Source organism: Nerophis ophidion, linkage group LG26 (assembly GCF_033978795.1).
Source record: "Nerophis ophidion isolate RoL-2023_Sa linkage group LG26, RoL_Noph_v1.0, whole genome shotgun sequence".
In the NCBI taxonomy this organism is placed as follows: domain Eukaryota; kingdom Metazoa; phylum Chordata; class Actinopteri; order Syngnathiformes; family Syngnathidae; genus Nerophis; species Nerophis ophidion.
This window is the reverse complement of record NC_084636.1, coordinates 32806762-32826714: the sequence shown is the minus strand read 5'-3', so window position 1 is coordinate 32826714 and position 19953 is coordinate 32806762. Positions and strand designations below refer to the sequence as shown.

Here is a 19953-nt window from a genome sequence, read left to right as displayed (position 1 = left end):
GGTTAGCATGTGTCAAGTATCAATTTATGTGACTGTGAGGAGATCAGCTGCAAAATTGGCTGGGAAGTTAGGATATTAACAGTTAGCATTTGTCAAATATCAAGGTATATAAGTCTGAGGAGTTAAGCTGCAAAATTGGCTGGAAAGTTAGCATGTTAAAATTAGCATGTTAACAGTTAGCATGTGTCAAGTACCAAAGTATATAAGTATGAGGAGTTTAGCTGCAAAATTGGCCAAAAATATTAGCATGTTAATGGTTAGCATGTGTCAAGTATCAATTTATGTGACTGTGAGGAGATCAGCTGCAAAATTGGCTAGAAAGTTAGCATTCTAAAAATTTGCATGCTAACAGTTAGCATGTGTAAAGTTTCAAGTTCTATGACTTTGAGGGGTTTAGCGGCGAAATTGGCTGGGAAGTTAGGATATTAACAGTTAGCATTTGTCAAGTATCAAGGTATATACGTCTGAGGAGTTAAGCTGCATAATTGGCTGGAAAGTTAGCATGCTAAAAGTACCATGTTAACAGTTAGCATGTGTCAAGTACCAAGGTATATAAGTCTGAGGAGTTAAGCTGCAAAATTGGCTGGAAAGTTAGCATGCTAAAATTAGCATGTTAACAGTTAGCATGTGTCAAGTACCAAGGTATATAAGTCTGAGGAGGTAAACTGCAAAATTTTGCTTGAAATTTAGCATGTTAACCGTTAGAAGGTGTCAAGTACCAAGGTAAATAAGTATGAGGAGTTAAGCTGCAAAATTGGCTGGAAAGTTAGCATGCTAAAATTAGCATGTTAACAGTTAGCATGTGTCAAGTACCAAGGTATATAAGTCTGAGGAGGTAAACTGCAAAATTTTGCTTGAAATTTAGCATGTTAACCGTTAGAAGGTGTCAAGTACCAAGGTAAATAAGTATGAGGAGTTAAGCTCTAAAATTGGCTGGAAAGTTAGCATGCTAAAATTAGCATGTTAACAGTTAGCATGTGTTAAGTACCAAGGTATATAAGTATGAGGAGTTTAGCTGCTAAATTGGCCAAAAATATTAGCATGTTAATGGTTAACATGTGTCAAGTATCATTTTATGTGACTGTGAGGAGATCAGCTGCAAAATTGGCTAGAAAGTTAGCATTCTAAAAATTTGCATGTTAACAGTTAACATGTGTAAAGTTTCAAGTTCTATGACTTTGAGGAGTTTAGCGGCAAAATTGGCTGGGAAGTTAGGATATTAACAGTTAGCATTTGTCAAGTATCAAGTTATATATGACTGTGAGAAGTTAAGCTGCAAAATGTTGCTTGAAATTTAGCATGTTAACAGTTAGCATGTGTCAAGTACCAAGGTATATAAGTCGGTATATAAGTCTGAGGAGTTAAGCTGCAAAATTGGCTGGAAAGTTAGCATGCTAAAATTAGCATGTTAATAGTTAGCATGTGTCAAGTACCAAGGTATATAAGTCTGAGGAGGTAAGCTGCAAAATGTTGCTTGAAATTTAGCATGTTAACAGTTAGCATGTGTCAAGTACCAAGGTATATAAGTATGAGGAGTTAAGCTGCAAAATTGGCTGGAAAGTTAGCATGCTAAAATTAGCATGTTAACAGTTAGCATGTGTCAAGTAACAAGGTATATAAGTCTGAGGAGTTTCGCTGCAAAATTGGCCAAAAATATTAGCATGTTAATGGTTAGCATGTGTCAATTATCAATTTATGTGACTGTGAGGAGTTAAGCTGCAAAATTGGCTTGCGAAGTTAGCATGCTAAAATTAGCATGTTAACAGTTAGCATGTGTCAAGTACCACGTTGTATGACTTTGAGGAGTTTAGCTGCAAAATTGGCTGGAAATGTAGGATATTTACAATTAGCATATCAAGTTATGTGACTGTGGAGTTAAGCTGCAAAACTTGCTTGAAAGTTAGCTTGCTAAAATTAGCATTTCAACAGTTAGCATGTCTCAAGTACAAAGTTATATAAGTCTGAGGAGTTTAGCTGAACAATTTGCCCAAAAAATTAGCATGTTAATAGTTAGCCTGTGTCAAGGACCAAGTTATATGACTTTGAGGAGTTTATCTGCAAAATTGACTGGAAAGTTAGGATATTACCAGTTAGCATGGGTCAAGTATGAAGTTATGACTGTGAGGACTTAAGCTGCAAAATGTGTTTGAAAGTTAGCATGATAAAATTAGTGTGCTAACAGATAGCATGTGTCAAGTACCAAGTTATATAAGTCTGAGGATTTTAGCTGCAAAATTGGCCAAAAAAAGTTAGCATGTTAACAGTTAGCATGTGTCAAGGACCAAGTTATATGACTATCAGGAGTTTCACTGCAAAAGTGGCTGGAAAGTTAGCATGATAAAATTATCATGTTAACAGTTAGCATGTGTCAAGTACTAAGTTCCAAGTTATATAAGTCTGAGGAATTTAGCTGCACAATTGGCCAAACAAGTTAGCATGTTAAGGGTTACAATGTGTCAAGTACCAAGTTAGTTTAGTTGCAAAATTGGCTGGAAAGTTAGGATGTTACAAGTTAGCATGTGTCAAGTATCAAGTTATGACTGTGAGGACTTAAGCTGTTTGAAAGTTTGCATGCTAAGATTAGCATGTTAGGAGTTAGCATGTGTCAAGTTCCAAATTATATAAGTCTGAGAAGTTTAGCTGCAAAATTGGCCAAAAAAGTTAGCATGATAGCAGTTAGCATGTGTCAAGGACCAAGTTAAATGACTATCAGGAGTTTCACTGCAAAAGTGGCTGGAAAGTTAGCATGATAAAATTATCATGTCAACAGTTAGCATGTGTCAAGTACTAAGTTCCAAGTTATATAAGTCTGAGGAATTTAGCTGCACAATTGGCCAAACAAGTTAGCATGTTAAGGGTTACCATGTGTCAAGTACCAAGTTAGTTTAGTTGCAAAGTTGGCTGGAAAGTTAGGATGTTACAAGTTAGCATGTGTCAAGTATCAAGTTATGACTGTGAGGACTTAAGCTGCTTGAAAGTTAGCATGTTAAGATTAGCATGTTAGCAGTTAGCGTGAGTCAAGTTCCAAATTATATAAGTCTGAGGAGTTTATCTGCAAAATTGGCCAAAAAAGTTAGCATGATAGCAGTTAGCATGTGTCAAGGACCAAGTTATATGACTATCAGGAGTTTCACTGCAAAAGTGGCTGGAAAGTTAGCATGATAAAATTATCATGTTAACAGTTAGCATGTGTCAAGTACTAAGTTCCAAGTTATATAAGTCTGAGGAGTTTAGCTGCACAATTGGCCAAACAAGTTAGCATGTTAAGGGTTACCATGTGTCAAGTACCAAGTTAGTTTAGTTGCAAAATTGGCTGGAAAGTTAGGATGTTACAAGTTAGCATGTGTCAAGTATCAAGTTATGGCTGTGAGGACTTAAGCTGCTTGAAAGTTGGCATGTTAAGATTAGCATGTAACAGTTAGCATGTGTCAAGTTCCAAATTATATAAGTCTGAGGAGTTTATCTGCAAAATTGGCCAAAAAAGTTAGCATGATAGCAGTTAGCATGTGTCAAGGACCAAGTTATATGACTATCAGGAGTTTCACTGCAAAAGTGGCTGGAAAGTTAGCATGATAATATTATCATGTTAACAGTTAGCATGTGTCAAGTACTAAGTTCCAAGTTATATAAGTCTGAGGAATTTAGCTGCACAATTGGCCAAACAAGTTAGCATGTTAAGGGTTACCATGTGTCAAGTACCAAGTTAGTTTAGTTGCAAAATTGGCTGGAAAGTTAGGATGTTACAAGTTAGCATGTGTCAAGTATCAAGTTATGGCTGTGACGACTTAAGCTGCTTGAAAGTTGGCATGTTAAGATTAGCATGTTAGCAGTTAGCATGTGTCAAGTTCCAAATTATATAAGTCTGAGGAGTTTATCTGCAAAATTGGCCCAAAAAGTTAGAATGATAGCAGTTAGCATTTGTCAAGGACCAAGTTATATGACTTTGAAGAGTTTAGCGCAAAATTGGCCAGAAAGTTAGCATGATAGCAGTTAGCATGTGTCAAGGACCAAGTTATATGACTATCAGGAGTTTCACTGCAAAAGTGGCTGGAAAGTTAGCATGATAAAATTATCATGTTAACAGCATGTGTCAAGTACTAAGTTCCAAGTTATATAAGTCTGAGGAATTTAGCTGCACAATTGGCCAAACAAGTTAGCATGTTAACGGTTACCATGTGTCAAGTACCAAGTTAGTTTAGTTGCAAAATTGGCTGGAAAGTTAGGATGTTACAAGTTAGCATGTGTCAAGTATCAAGTTATGACTGTGAGGACTTAAGCTGCTTGAAAGTTAGCATGTTAAGATTAGCATTTTAGCAGTTAGCATGTGTCAAGTTCCAAATTATATAAGTCTGAGGAGTTCATCTGCAAAATTGGCCAAAAAAGTTAGCATGTGTCAAGGACCAAGTTTAATGAGTTTGAAGAGTTTAGCGCAAAATTGGCCAGAAAGTTAGCATGTGTCAAGTATCAATATTATGGGACTGTGAGGAGTTATGCTGCAAAATTGGCTTGAAAGTTAGCATGCTAAAATTACCATGTTAACAGTTAGCTTGTGTCAAGTAGCAAGGTACATAAGTCTGAGGAGTTTAGCTGCAAAATTACGTTAGCATATTAACGGTTAGCATGTGTCAAGTACCACGTTATATGACTTTTGAGATTGGCTAGAAAATTAGCATGCTAAAATTAGCATGTGTCAAAGACCAAGTTACATGACTTTGAGGAGTTTAGCTGCAAACTCGGCTAGAAAGTTAGCATGTGTCCGGTACCAAGTTAAATGACTGGAAAATTTGCCCCAAAAAAGTTAGCATGCTAACAGTTAAGATGTGTCAAGTGCTAAGTTATATGACTCTGAGCAGTTTAGTTTGGGCCCCGCCCACCGGGTGAGGTCACACTCACGTGTCGTGGCGGTCAAGGTTTGGTTGATGGGCGGGTTCTGGATGACGCACGACACGTTGGCGTCGGAGACGTTGACGGTCAGGTAGCTGGTGACGTTGTAGAGACCGGAGTCTGGCAGCGCTTCCATCTCTGTCCTCACCGAGCCTTCGGGGGCGTCGCCGTCCACCAACCAGTAGAGGGCGGGCTCAGGGAAGCCGCCCATGACGTGGCAAAGGAAGTTGCTCTCGCCGCTGTCCTCTGGCTCCTCCCACTGCAGCACGGGGTCGCTAAAAGGAGCTGAACAGAACTTGTTTTTAGACAAAGAGGTCAGAAAACTGGCAAATAATAAGACTGATGGGTTCCGGTGCAAAAATGGCCAAATAAGTTAGCATGCTAATGTTAGCATGTGTCAAGTACCAAGTTATATATATGACTGTGGGGGGTTTAGCTGCAAAATTGGCTACAAAGTTAGCATGCTAACAGTTAGCATGTGCCAAATACCACGTTATGACTCTGAGGCGTTTAGCTGCAAAATTGGCTAGAATTTTAACATGCTAAACTTAGCATGTGTCAAGTACCAAGTTATATGCCTGAGGAGTTTAGCTGCAACATTGACTAAAATGTTAGCATGTGTCAAGTATTATATGACTGAGGAGTTTAGCCGCAACATTGGCTAGAAAGTTAGCATGTTAAAGTTAGCATGTGTCAAGTATTATATGACTCTGAGGAGTTTAGCTGCAAAATTGGCGAGAAAGTTAGCATGTTAAAGTTAGCAGGTGTCAAGAATTGTATGACTGAGGAATTTAGCTCTAACTTTGGCTAGAATTTTAACATGCTAAACTTAGCATGTGTCAAGTACCAAGTTATATGACTGAGGAGTTTAGCTGCAAAATTGGTTTGAAAGTTAGCACGTGTCAAGTATTATATGACTGAGGAATTTAGCTGCAACATTGGCGGGAATTTTAACATGCTAAACTTAGCATGTGTCAAGTATTATATGACAGAGGAGTTTAGCTGCAAAATTGGCTAGAAAGTTATCATGTTTAAGTTAGCATGTGTCAAGAATTATATGACTGAGGAGTTTAGCTACAACATTGGCTAGAATTTTAACATGCTAAACTTAGCATGTGTCAAGTACCAAGTTATATGACTGAGGAGTTTAGCTGCAAAATTGGCTAGAAAGTTATGTTTAAGTTAGCATGTGTCAAGAATTATATGACTGAGGAGTTTAGCTACAACATTGGCTAGAATTTTAACATGCTAAACTTAGCATGTGTCAAGTACCAAGTTATATGACTGAGGAGTTTAGCTGCAAAATTGGCTTGAAAGTTAGCACGTGTCAAGTATTATATGACTGAGGAGTTTAGCTGCAACATTGGCTAGAATTTTAACATGCTAAACTTAGCATGTGTCAAGAATTGTATGACTGAGGAATTTAGCTCTAACATTGGCTAGAATTTTAACATGCTAAACTTAGCATGTGTCAAGTACCAAGTTATATGACTGAGGAGTTTAGCTGCAAAATTGGCTTGAAAGTTAGCACATGTCAAGTATTATATGACTGAGGAGTTTAGCTGCAACATTGGCTAGAATTTTAACATGCTAAACTTAGCATGTGTCAAGTACCAAGTTATATGACTATGGAGTTTAGCTGCAACATTGGCTAAAATGTTAGCATGTGTCAAGTATTATATGACTGAGGAGTTTAGCTGCAACATTGGCGGGAATTTTAACATGCTAAACTTAGCATGTGTCAAGTATTATATGACAGAGGAGTTTAGCTGCAAAATTGGCTAGAAAATTAGCATGTTTAAGTTAGCATGTGTCAAGAATTGTATGACTGAGGAATTTAGCTCTAACATTCGCTAGAATTTTAACATGTTAAACTTAGCATGTGTCAAGTACCAAGTTATATGACTGAGGAGTTTAGCTGCAACATTGGCTTGAAAGTTAGCACATGTCAAGTATTATATGACTGAGGAAATTAGCTGCAACATTGGCTAGAATTTTAACATGCTAAACTTAGCATGTGTCAAGTATTATATGACTGAGGAGTTTAGCTGCAAAATTGGCTAGAAAGTTAGCATGTTTAAGTTAGCATGTGTCAAGAATTATATGACTGAGGAGTTTAGCTGCAAAATTGGCTTGAAAGTTAGCACATGTCAAGTATTATATGACTAAGGAGTTTAGCTGCAACATTGGCTAGAATTTTAACATGCTAAACTTAACATGTGTCAAGTACCAAGTTATATGACTATGGAGTTTAGCTGCAACATTGGCTAAAATGTTAGCATGTGTCAAGTATTATATGACTGAGGAGTTTAGCTGCAACATTGGCTAGAATTTTAACATGCTAAACTTAGCATGTGTCAAGAATTGTATGACTGAGGAATTTAGCTCTAACATTTGCTAGAATTTTAACATGCTAAACTTAGCATGTGTCAAGTGCCAAGTTATATGACTGTGGAGTTTAGCTGCAAAATTGGCTTGAAAGTTAGCATGTGTCAAGTATTATATGACTAAGGAGTTTAGCTGCAACATTGGCTAGAATTTTAACATGCTAAACTTAGCATGTGTCAAGTATTATATGACTGAGGAGTTTAGCTGCAAAATTGGCTAGAAAGTTAGCATGTTAAAGTTAGCATGTGTCAAGAATTATATGACTGAGGAATTTAGCTGCAACATTGGTTAGAATTTTAACATGCTAAACATAGCGTGTGTCAAGTACCAAGTTATATGACTGAGGAGTTTAGCTGCAAAATTGGCTTGAAAGTTAGCACATGTCAAGTATTATATGACTAAGGAGTTTAGCTGCAACATTGGCTAAAATGTTAGCATGTGTCAAGTATTATATGACTGAGGAGTTTAGCTGCAACATTGGCTAGAATTTTAACATGCTAAACTTAGCATGTGTCAAGTATTATATGACAGAGGAGTTTAGCTGCTAAATTGGCTAGAAAGTTATAATGTTTAAGTTAGCATGTGTCAAGAATTATATGACTGAGGAATTTAGCTGCAACATTGGCTAGAATTTTAACATGCTAAACTTAGCGTGTGTCAAGTACCAAGTTATATGACTGTGGAGTTTAGCTGCAAAATTGGCTTGAAAGTTAGCACATGTCAAGTATTATATGACTGAGGGGTTTAGCTGCAACATTGGCTAGAATTTTAACATGCTAAACTTAGCATGTGTCAAGTACCAAGTTATATGACTATGGAGTTTAGCTGCAACATTGGCTAAAATGTTAGCCTGTGTCAAGTATTATATGATTGAGGAAATTAGCTGCAACATTGGCGGGAATTTTAACATGCTAAACTTAGCATGTGTCAAGTATTATATGACTGAGGAGTTTAGCTGCAACATTGGCGGGAATTTTAACATGCTAAACTTAGCATGTGTCAAGTATTATATGACTGAGGAGTTTAGCTGCAACATTGGCTAGAAAGTTAGCATCTGTCAAGTATTATATGACTCTGAAGAGTTTAGCTGCAAAATTGGCAAGAAAGTTAGCATATTAAAGTTGGCATGTGTCAAGAATTATATGACTGAGGAGTTTAGCTGCAACATTGGCTAGAATTTTAACATGCTAAACTTAGCATGTGTCAAGTACCAAGTTATATGACTGAATAGTTTATCTGCAAAATTGGCTGTAAAGTTAGCATGCTATAATTAGCATGTGTCTAGTACCAAGTTACATGACTGTGGGGAGTTTAGCTGCAAAATTGGCTACAAAGTTAGCATGCTAACAGTTTGCATGTGTCAAATACCACGTTTTGACTGAGGAGTTTAGCTGCAACATTGGCTAGAATTTTAACATGCTAAACTTAACATGTGTCAAGTACCAAGTTATATGACTGTGGAGTTTAGCTGCAACATTGGCTAAAATGTTAGCATGTGTCGAGTATTATATGACTGAGGAGTTCAGCTGCAACATTGGCTAGAATTTTAACATGCTAAACTTAGCATGTGTAAAGTATTATATGACTGAGGAGTTTAGCTGCAAAATTGGCCAGAAAGTTAGCATGTTAAAGTTAGCATGTGTCAAGAATTGTATGACTGAGGAATTTAGCTCTAACATTGGCTAGAATTTTAGCATGCTAAACTTAGCATGTGTCAAGTACCAAGTTATATGACTATGGAGTTTAGCTGCAACATTGGCTAAAATGTTAGCATGTGTCAAGTATTATATGATTGAGGAAATTAGCTGCAACATTGGCTAGAATTTTAACATGCTAAACTTAACATGTGTCAAGTATTATATGACTGAGGAGTTTAGCTGCAAAATTGGCTAGAAAGTTAGCATGTTAAAGTTAGCATTTGTCAAGAATTGTATGACTGAGGGATTTAGCTTTAACATTGGCTAGAATTTTAACATGCTAAACTTAGCATGTGTCAAGTACCAAGTTATATGATTGAGGAGTTTAGCTGCAAAATTGGCTTGAAAGTTAGCACATGTCAAGTGTTATATGACTGAGGAGTTTAGCTCCAACATTGGCTAGAATTTTAACATGCTAAACTTAGCATGTGTCAAGTATTATATGACTGAGGAGTTTAGCTGCAACATTGGCTAGAAAGTTAGCATCTGTCAAGCATTATATGACTGAGGAGTTTAGCTGCAAAATTGGCTAGAAAGTTAGCATATTAAAGTTAGCATGTGTCAAGTACCAAGTTATATGACTGAGGAGTTTAGCTGCAACATTGGCTAGAATTTTAACATGCTAAATTTAGCATGTTTCAAGTACCAAGTTATATGACTGAAGAGTTTATCTGCAAAATTGGCTGGAAAGTTAGCATGCTATAATTAGCATGTGTCTAGTACCAAGTTACATGACTGTGGGGAGTTTAGCTGCAAAATTGGCTACAAAGTTAGCATGCTAACAGTTTGCATGTGTCAAATACCACGTTTTGACTGAGGAGTTTAGCTGCAAAATTGGCTAGAATTTTAACATGCCAAACTTAACATGTGTCAAGTACCAAGTTATATGACTGTGGAGTTTAGCTGCAACATTGGCTAAAATGTTAGCATATGTCGAGTATTATATGACTGAGGAGTTTAGCTGCAACATTTGCTAGAATTTTAACATGCTAAACTTAGCATGCGTCAAGTATTATATGACTTTGAGGAGTTGAGCTGTAAAATTAGCTAGAAAGTTAGCATGTTAAAGTTAGCATGTGTCAAGAATTATATGACTTAGCTGCAACATTGGCTAGAATTTTAACATGCTAAACTTAGCATATGTCAAGTACCAAGTTATATGACTGAGGAGTTTAGCTGCAAAATTGGCTCGAAAGTTAGCATGTGTCAAGTATCTGGTTATTTGACTCTGAGCTGTTCAGCGGCAAAAATTGGCAAAAAAAAATTAGCATGCTGAAGTTAGCATGTGTCATTACCAAGTCATACGACTGATGGGTCCCATTTTTACAGTCTTTGGTATGAACTCACAACCGATCTCAGATTGGCGGAAAATTTTCCAGCTAATCTCCTTAGTCATATAACGTGGTACTTGTCATATGCTAACTGTAAACGTGCTAATTTTAGCATGCTAACTTTCTAGCCATTTTTGCAGCTAATCTCCTCAGAGACATAACGTGGTCCTTGACACATGCTAACTGTAAACATGCTAATTTTAGCATGCTAACTTTATGGCCAATTTTGCACCTTATCTCCTCACAGTCACATAACTTGATACTTGACACATACTAACTGTTAAAATGCTAACTTTTTGAGCCAATTTCGCAGCTAAAGTCCTCAGACTCTTACAACTTGGTACTTGACACATGCTAACGTTAAGATGCTACCTTTTTGGCCAATTTTGCAGCTGAACACATCAGTCATATAACTTGGTACCTGACACACTAACTTTTTACCCAGTTTTGCAGCTGGACATAACTTGGTACTTGACACATGCTAACGTTAACATGCTAACTTTATGGTCAATTTTGCAGCTTAACCCCTCACAGTCACATAACTTGATACTTGACACATACTAACTGTTAAAATGCTAACTTTTTGGCCAATTTTGCAGCTAAAGTCCTCAGACTCTTACAACTTGGTACTTGACACATGCTAACGTTAAGATGCTACCTTTTTGGCCAATTTTGCAGCTGAACACATCAGTCATATAACTTGGTACCTGACACACGCTAACTTTCTACCCATTTTGCAGCTAAACATAATTTGGTACTTGACACATGCTAACTTTAACATGCTAACTTTATGGTCAATTTTGCAGCTTAACTCCTCACAGTCACATAACTTGATACTTGACACATGGTAACCATTAAAATGCTAACTTTTATGGCCAATTTTGCAGCTAAACTCCTCAGACTCTTACAACTTGGTACTTGACACATGCTAACGTTAACATGCTAACTGTATGGTCAATTTTGCAGTTTAACTCCTCACAGTCACATAACTTGATACTTGACACATGTTAACTGTTAAAATGCTAACTTTTTTGGTCAATTTTGCAGCTAAAGTCCTCAGACTCTTACAACTTGGTACTTGACACATGCTAACGTAAAGATGCTACCTTTTTGGCCAATTTTGCAGCTGAACACATCAGTCATATACCTTGGTACCTGACACACGCTAACTTTCTACCCATTTTGCAGCTAAACATAATTTGGTACTTGACACATGCTAACTTTAACATGCTAACCTTATGGTCAATTTTGCAGCTTAACTCCTCACAGTCACATAACTTGATACTTGACACATGGTAACTATTAAAATGCTAACTTTTTTGGCCAATTTTGCAGCTAAACTCCTCAGACTCTTACAACTTGGTACTTGACACATGCTAACGTTAACATGCTAACTGTATGGTCAATTTTCCAGTTTAACTCCTCACAGTCACATAACTTGATACTTGACACATGCTAACTGTTAAAATGCTAACTTTTTTGGTCAATTTTGCAGCTAAAGTCCTCAGACTCTTACAACTTGGTACTTGACACATGCTAACATTAAGATGCTACCTTTTTGGCCAATTTTGCAGCTGAACACATCAGTCATATAACTTGGTACCTGACTCACGGTAACTTTCTACCCATTTTGCAGCTAAACATAACTTGGTACTTGACACATGCTAACGTTAACATCCTAACTTTATGGTCAATTTTGCTGCTTAACTCCTCACAGTCACATAACTTGATACTTTACACATGCTAACTGTCAAAATGCTAACTTTTTGGGCCAATTTTGCTGCTTAACTCCTCACAGTCACATAACTTGATACTTTACACATGCTAACTGTTAAAATGCTAACTTTTTTGGCCAATTTTGCAGCTAAAGTCCTCAGACTCTTACAACTTGGTACCTGACACACGCTAACTTTCCAACCAGTTTTGCAGCTAAACTCCTCAGACTCACATAACTTGGTACTTGACACATGCTAACGTTAAGATGCTACCTTTTTGGCCAATTTTGCAGCTGAACACATCAGTCATATACCTTGGTACCTGACACACGCTAACTTTCTACCCATTTTGCAGCTAAACATAACTTGGTACTTGACACATGCTAACGTTAACAAGCTAACTTTAACATGCTAACTTTATGGCCAATTTTGCAGCTTATCTCCTCACAGTCACATGACCTGATACTTCACACATGCTAACTGTTAAAATACTAACTTTTTTGGGCCAATTTCACAGATATAGTGCTCAGACTAACTTTAGCGTGCTAAATTTTTGGACAATTTTGCAACTGAACACCTCAGAGTCATATAACTTGGTACCTGACACATGCTAACGTTAATATGCTAACTTTTTGGCCAATTTTGCAGCTGAACACATCAGTCATATAACTTGGTACCTGACACACGCTAACTTTCTACCCATTTTGCAGCTAAACAGAACTTGGTATTTGACACATGCTAACGTTAACATGCTAACTTTAACATGCTAACTTTATGGTCAATTTTGCTGCTTAACTCCTCACAGTCACATAACTTGATACTTTACACATGCTAACTGTTAAAATGCTAACTTTTTTGGCCAATTTTGCAGCTAAAGTCCTTAGACTCTTACAACTTGGTACCTGACACACGCTAACTTTCTAACCAGTTTTGCAGCTAAACTCCTCAGACTCTTACAACTTGGTACTTGACACATGCTAACGTTAAGATGCTACCTTTTTGGCCAATTTTGCAGCTGAACACATCAGTCATATACCTTGGTACCTGACACACGCTAACTTTCTACCCATTTTGCAGCTAAACATAACTTGGTACTTGACACATGCTAACGTTAACATGCTAACTTTAACATGCTAACTTTATGGCCAATCTTGCAGCTTATCTCCTCACAGTCACATGACCTGATACCTCACATATGCTAACTGTTAAAATACTAACTTTTTTGGGCCAATTTCGCTGATATAGTCCTCAGACTAACTTTAGCGTGCTAAATTTTTGGACAATTTTGCAACTGAACACCTCAGAGTCATATAACTTGGTACCTGACACAGGCTAACGTTAATATGCTAACTTTTTGGCCAATTTTGCAGCTGAACACATCAGTCATATAACTTGGTACCTGACACACGCTAACGTTCTACCCATTTTGCAGCTAAACATAACTTGGTACTTGACACATGCTAACGTTAACATGCTAACTTTAACATGCTAACTGTATGGTCAATTTTGCTGCTTAACTCCTCACAGTCACATAACTTGATACTTTACACATGCTAACTGTTAAAATACTAACTTTTTTGGGCCAATTTTGCAGCTAAAGTCCTCAGACTCTTACATCTTGGTACTTGACACACGCTAACTTTCTAACCAGTTTTGCAACTAAACTCCTCAGACTCACATAACTTGGTACTTGACACATGCTAACGTTAACATGATAACTTTATGGCCAATCTTGCAGCTTATCTCCTCACAGTCACATGACCTGATACTTCACACATGCTAGCTGTTAAAATACTAACTTTTTGGGGCCAATTTCGCAGATATAGTCCTCAGAGTAACTTTAGCGTGCTAAATTTTTGGACAATTTCGCAACTGAACACCTCAGAGTCATATAACTTGGTACCTGACAGATGCTAACTTTCTACCCATTTTGCAGCTAAACATAACTTGGTACTTGACACATGCTAACGTTAACATGCTAACTTTATGGTCAATTTTGCTGCTTAACTCCTCACAGTCACATAACTTGATACTTTACACATGCTAATTGTCAAAATGCTAACTTTTTGGGCCAATTTTGCTGCTTAACTCCTCACAGTCACATAACTTGATACTTTACACATGCTAACTGTTAAGATGCTAACTTTTTTGGCCAATTTTGCAGCTAAAGTCCTCAGACTCTTACAACTTGGTACCTGACACACGCTAACTTTCTAACCAGTTTTGCAGCTAAACTCCTCAGGCTCACATAACTTGGTACTTGACACATGCTAACGTTAACATGCTAACTTTATGGCCAATCTTGCAGCTTATCTCCTCACAGTCACATGACCTGATACTTCACACATGCTAGCTGTTAAAATACTAACTTTTTGGGGCCAATTTCGCAGATATAGTCCTCAGAGTAACTTTAGCGTGCTAAATTTTTGGACAATTTCGCAACTGAACACCTCAGAGTCATATAACTTGGTACCTGACACATGCTAACTTTCTACCCATTTTGCAGCTAAACATAACTTGGTACTTGACACATGCTAACGTTAACATGCTAACTTTATGGTCAATTTTGCTGCTTAACTCTTCACAGTCACATAACTTGATACTTTACACATGCTAATTGTCAAAATGCTAACTTTTTGGGCCAATTTTGCTGCTTAACTCCTCACAGTCACATAACTTGATACTTTACACATGCTAACTGTTAAAATGCTAACTTTTTTGGCCAATTTTGCAGCTAAAGTCCTCAGACTCTTACAACTTGGTACCTGACACACGCTAACTTTCTAACCAGTTTTGCAGCTAAACTCCTCAGGCTCACATAACTTGGTACTTGACACATGCTAACGTTAAGATGCTACCTTTTTGGCCAATTTTGCAGCTGAACACATCAGTCATATACTTTGGTACCTGACACACCCTAACTTTCTACCCATTTTGCAGCTAAACATAACTTGGTACTTGACACATGCTAACGTTAACATGCTAACTTTAACATGCTAACTTTATGGCCAATTTTGCAGCTTATTTCCTCACAGTCACATGACCTGATACTTCACACATGCTAACTGTTAAAATACTAACTTTTTTGGGCCAATTTCGCAGATATAGTCCTCAGACTAACTTTAGCGTGCTAAATTTTTGGATAATTTTGCAACTGAACACCTCAGAGTCATATAACTTGGTACTTGACACATGCTAACGTTAATATGCTAACTTTTTGGCCAATTTTGCAGCTGAACACATCAGTCATATAACTTGGTACCTGACACACGCTAACTTTCTACCCATTTTGCAGCTAAACAGACCTTGGTACTTGACACATGCTAACGTTAACATGCTAACTTTAACATGCTAACTTTATGGTCAATTTTGCTGCTTAACTCCTCACAGTCACATAACTTGATACTTTACACATGCTAACTGTTAAAATGCTAACTTTTTTGGCCAATTTTGCAGCTAAAGTCCTCAGACTCTTACAACTTGGTACTTGACACACGCTAACTTTCTAGACAATTTTGCAGCTAAACTCCTCAGACTCACATAACTTGGTACTTGACACATGCTAACATTAACATGCTAACTTTATGGCCAATCTTGCAGCTTATCTCCTCACAGTCACATGACCTGATACTTCACACATGCTAACTGTTAAAATACTAACTTTTTTGGGGCCAATTTCGCAGATATAGTCCTCGGACTAACTTTAGCGTGCTAAATTTTTGGACAATTTTGCCATTGAACTCCTCAGAGTCATATAACTTGGTACCTGACACATGCTAACGTTAATATGCTAACTTTTTGGCCAATTTTGCAGCTGAACACATCAGTCATATAGCTTGGTACTTGACACATGCTAACGTTAACATGCTAACTTTAGCATGCAATTTATATATATATATATATAAAATTAAAATGACATACTTATAAGTGGGCCAACTTTTGACACATTTGCCGCCCTGTATGACTTTTTACCGCTAGAACAGTAGAACTGTGACGGATCAGTCAGTCACCATGTTGCTATGATATGTTGTGATGCATCAGCGAAAATGGCTGCTTCTTACGTAACATGCACTGACCTGTGACCCTGACACACAGCGTGCAAAGGGGAACTTTGGTGCTGGGAGTCCCTTCAGAGCTGAACCAAAGACTGTAGGACACCTCGTCTTCTTGGGTGTCCACCTCGCTCACCGTCAGACTGAACTTTCCTGAAAAGTGGGCGTCGGCCGACATGGTCACATGGTCCCTGTCCACCTTCTCCTGGTCAGCTGGCGTGGTCACATTGTCCACCTTCCCCCCCGCCCAGGTGGACCTGAGGACCACTTGGCCGTCCCTGCGCCACTCCACGGAGGCGTGGGTGAAGTTGGCCGCGTCCGGGTAGAAGCAAGGCAGCGTCAGAGGTCGGCCGACGATTCCCAGCACGCACTGATCCCCTGCGGAGACGCGGGTATGGAAACTTTCACATGTCAGAAGAAGCAATCAGACACTTATAAGTCAAAAGAGTTTAGCTGCAAAATTGGCCCAAAAAGTTAGCATGTTAAAGTTAGCACGTGACTGAGGAGTTAGCTGCAACATTGGCTAGAATTTTACCATGCTAAACTTAGCATGTGTCAAGTACCAAGTTATATGACTGAAAAGTTTAGCTGCAACATTGGCTAAAAAGTTAGCATGTGTCGAGTATTATATGACTGAGGAGTTTAGCTGCAACATTGGCTAGAATTTTAACATGCTAAACTTAGCATGTGTCAAGTACCAAGTTATATGACTGAAAAGTTTAGCTGCAAAATTGGCTGGAAAGTTAGCATGCTAAAATTAGCATGTATTAAGTACCAAGTTATATGACTGTGGGGAGTTTAGCTGCAAAATTGGCTACAAAGTTAGCATGCTAACAGTTTGCATGTGTCAAATACCACGTTTTGACTGAGGAGTTTAGCTGCAAAATTGGCTAGAATTTTAACATGCTAAACTTAGCATGTGTCAAGTACCAAGTTATATGACTGTGGAGTTTAGCAGCAACATTGGCTAGAATTTTAACATGCTAAACTTAGCATGTGTCAAGTACCAAGTTATATGACTGTGGAGTTTACCTGCAACATTGGCTAAAATGTTAGCATGTGTCGAGTATTATATGACTGTGGAGTTTAACTGCAAAATTGGCTAGAATTTTAACATGCTAAACTTAACATGTGTCAAGTACCAAGTTATATGACTGTGGAGTTTAGCTGCAACATTGGCTAAAATGTTAGCATGTGTCGAGTATTATATGACTGAGGAGTTTAGCTGCAACATTGGCTAGAATTTTAACATGCTAAACTTAGCATGTGTCAAGTACCAAGTTATATGACTGTGGAGTTTAGCTGCAACATTGGCTAAAATGTTAGCATGTGTCAAGTATTATATGACTGAGGAGTTTAGCTGCAACATTGGCTAGAATTTTAACATGCTAAACTTAGCATGTGTCAAGTATTATATGACTGAGGAGTTTAGCTGCGACATTGGCTATAAAGTTAGCATGTTAAAGTTAGCATGTGTCAAGTATTATATGACTTTGAGGAGTTTAGCTTTAAAATTAGCTATAAAGTTAGCATGTTAAAGTTATTAGCACGTGACTGAGGAGTTTAGCTGCAACATTGGCTAGAATTTTAACATGCTAAACTTTGCATATGTCAAGTACCAAGTTATATGACTGAAAAGTTTAGCTGCAAAATTGGCTGGAAAGTTAGCATGCTAAAATTAGCATGTATTAAGTACCAAGTTATATGACTGTGGGGAGTTTAGCTGCAAAATTGGCTACAAAGTTAGCATACTAACAGTTTGCATGTGTCAAATACCACGTTTTGACTGAGGAGTTTAGCTGCAAAATTGGCTAGAATTTTAACATGCTAAACTTAACATGTGTCAAGTACCAAGTTATATGACTGTGGAGTTTAGCTGCAACATTGGCTAGAATTTTAACATGCTAAACTTAGCATGTGTCAAGTACCAAGTTATATGACTGTGGAGTTTAGCTGCAACATTGGCTAAAATGTTAGCATGTGTCGAGTATTATATGACTGAGAAGTTTAGCTGCAACATTGGCTAGAATTTTAACATGCTAAACTTAGCATGTGTCAAGTACCAAGTTATATGACTGTGGAGTTTAGCTGCAACATTGGCTAAAATGTTAGCATATGTAGAGTATTATATGATTGTGGAGTTTAGCTGCAAAATTGGCTAGAATTTTAACATGCTAAACTTAACATGTGTCAAGTACCAAGTTATATGACTGTGGAGTTTGGCTGCAACATTGGCTAGAATTTTAACATGCCAAACTTAGCATGTGTCAAGTATTATATGACTGTGGAGTTTAGCTGCAACATTGGCTAGAATTTTAACATGCTAAACTTAGCATGTGTCAAGTACCAAGTTATATGACTGTGGAGTTTAGCTGCAACATTGGCTAAAATGTTAGCATGTGTCGAGTATTATATGACTGAGGAGTTTAGCTGCAACATTGGCTAGAATTTTAACATGCTAAACTTAACATGTGTCAAGTACCAAGTTATATGACTGTGGAGTTTAGCTGCAACATTGGCTAAAATGTTAGCATGTGTCGAGTATTATATGACTGAGGAGTTTAGCTGCAACATTGGCTAGAATTTTAACATGCTAAACTTAGCATGTGTCAAGTATTATATGACGGAGGAGTTTAGCTGCGACATTGGCTATAAAGTTAGCATGTTAAAGTTAGCATGTGTCAAGTATTATATGACTTTGAGGAGTTTAGCTGTAAAATTAGCTATAAAGTTAGCATGTTAAAGTTAGCACGTGACTGAGGAGTTTAGCTGCAACATTGGCTAGAATTTTAACATGCTAAACTTAGCATGTGTCAAGTACCAAGTTATATGACTGAAAATTTTAGCTGCAAAATTGGCTGGAAAGTTAGCATGCTAAAATTAGCATGTATTAAGTACCTAGTTATATGACTGTGGGGAGTTTAGCTGCAAAATTGGCTACAAAGTTAGCATGCTAACAGTTTGCATGTGTCAAATACCACGTTTTGACTGAGGAGTTTAGCTGCAAAATGGGCTGGAATTTTAACATGCTAAACTTAACATGTGTCAAGTACCAAGTTATATGACTGTGGAGTTTAGCTGCAACATTGGCTAAAATGTTAGCATGTGTCGAGTATTATATGACTGAAGAGTTTAGCTGCAACATTGGCTAGAATTTTAACATGCTAAACTTAGCATCTGTCAAGTATTATATGACTGAGGAGTTTAGCGGCAACATTGGCTATAAAGTTAGCATGTTAAAGTTAGCATGTGTCAAGTATTATATGACTTTGAGGAGTTTAGCTGTAAAATTAGCTATAAAGTTAGCATGTTAAAGTTAGCATGTTTCAAGAATTATATGACTTAGCTGCAACATTGGCTAGAATTTTAACATGCTAAACTTAGCATATGTCAAGTACCAAGTTATATGACTGAGGAGTTTAGCTGCAAAATTGGCCCAAAAAGTTAGCCTTTTTAACAGTTAGCATGTGTCAAGTATCAAGTTATATGACTCTGAGGTGTTCAGTTGCAAAATTCTCCAAAAATTTAGCACGCTAAAGTTAGCATGTTGACGTTAGCATGTGTACCAAGTTATGAGTCTGAGGATTTCAGCTGCAAAATTGGCTCGAAAGTTAACATGTGTCAAGTATTTACTTATCTGACTGTGAGGAGATAAGTTGCAAAATTGGCTAAAAATTTAGCATGCTAAAGTTAGCATGTGTCAGGTACCAAGTTGGCTAAAAAATTAGCATGCTAAAATGAGCATGTTTAACGTTATCGTGTGTCAAGTACCAAGTTATATGAGTCTGAGGAGATCAGCTGCAAAATTGGCTACACGGTAGCATGTGTCAAATATCAAGTTATATGACTGTGAGGAGTTAAGCTGCAAAATTGGCTAAAAAGTTTG

At 37.5% G+C, this 19953-nt stretch overlaps 1 protein-coding gene across 2 annotated transcripts in view; it reads right to left on the bottom strand.

Moving 5' to 3' along the window:
- LOC133543404 (uncharacterized) overlaps positions 1 to 19953 on the bottom strand; it is a 428419-nt gene that overhangs the window by 5720 nt on the left and 402746 nt on the right. For both annotated transcript variants that reach the window (XM_061887956.1, XM_061887955.1), the window contains 2 exons: positions 16092 to 16445; positions 4894 to 5169 (listed from right to left, as the gene is read on the bottom strand). In XM_061887956.1, the coding sequence (XP_061743940.1) occupies positions 4894 to 5169; positions 16092 to 16445 (630 nt within the window). The remainder of the gene's footprint in view (positions 1 to 4893; positions 5170 to 16091; positions 16446 to 19953) is intronic.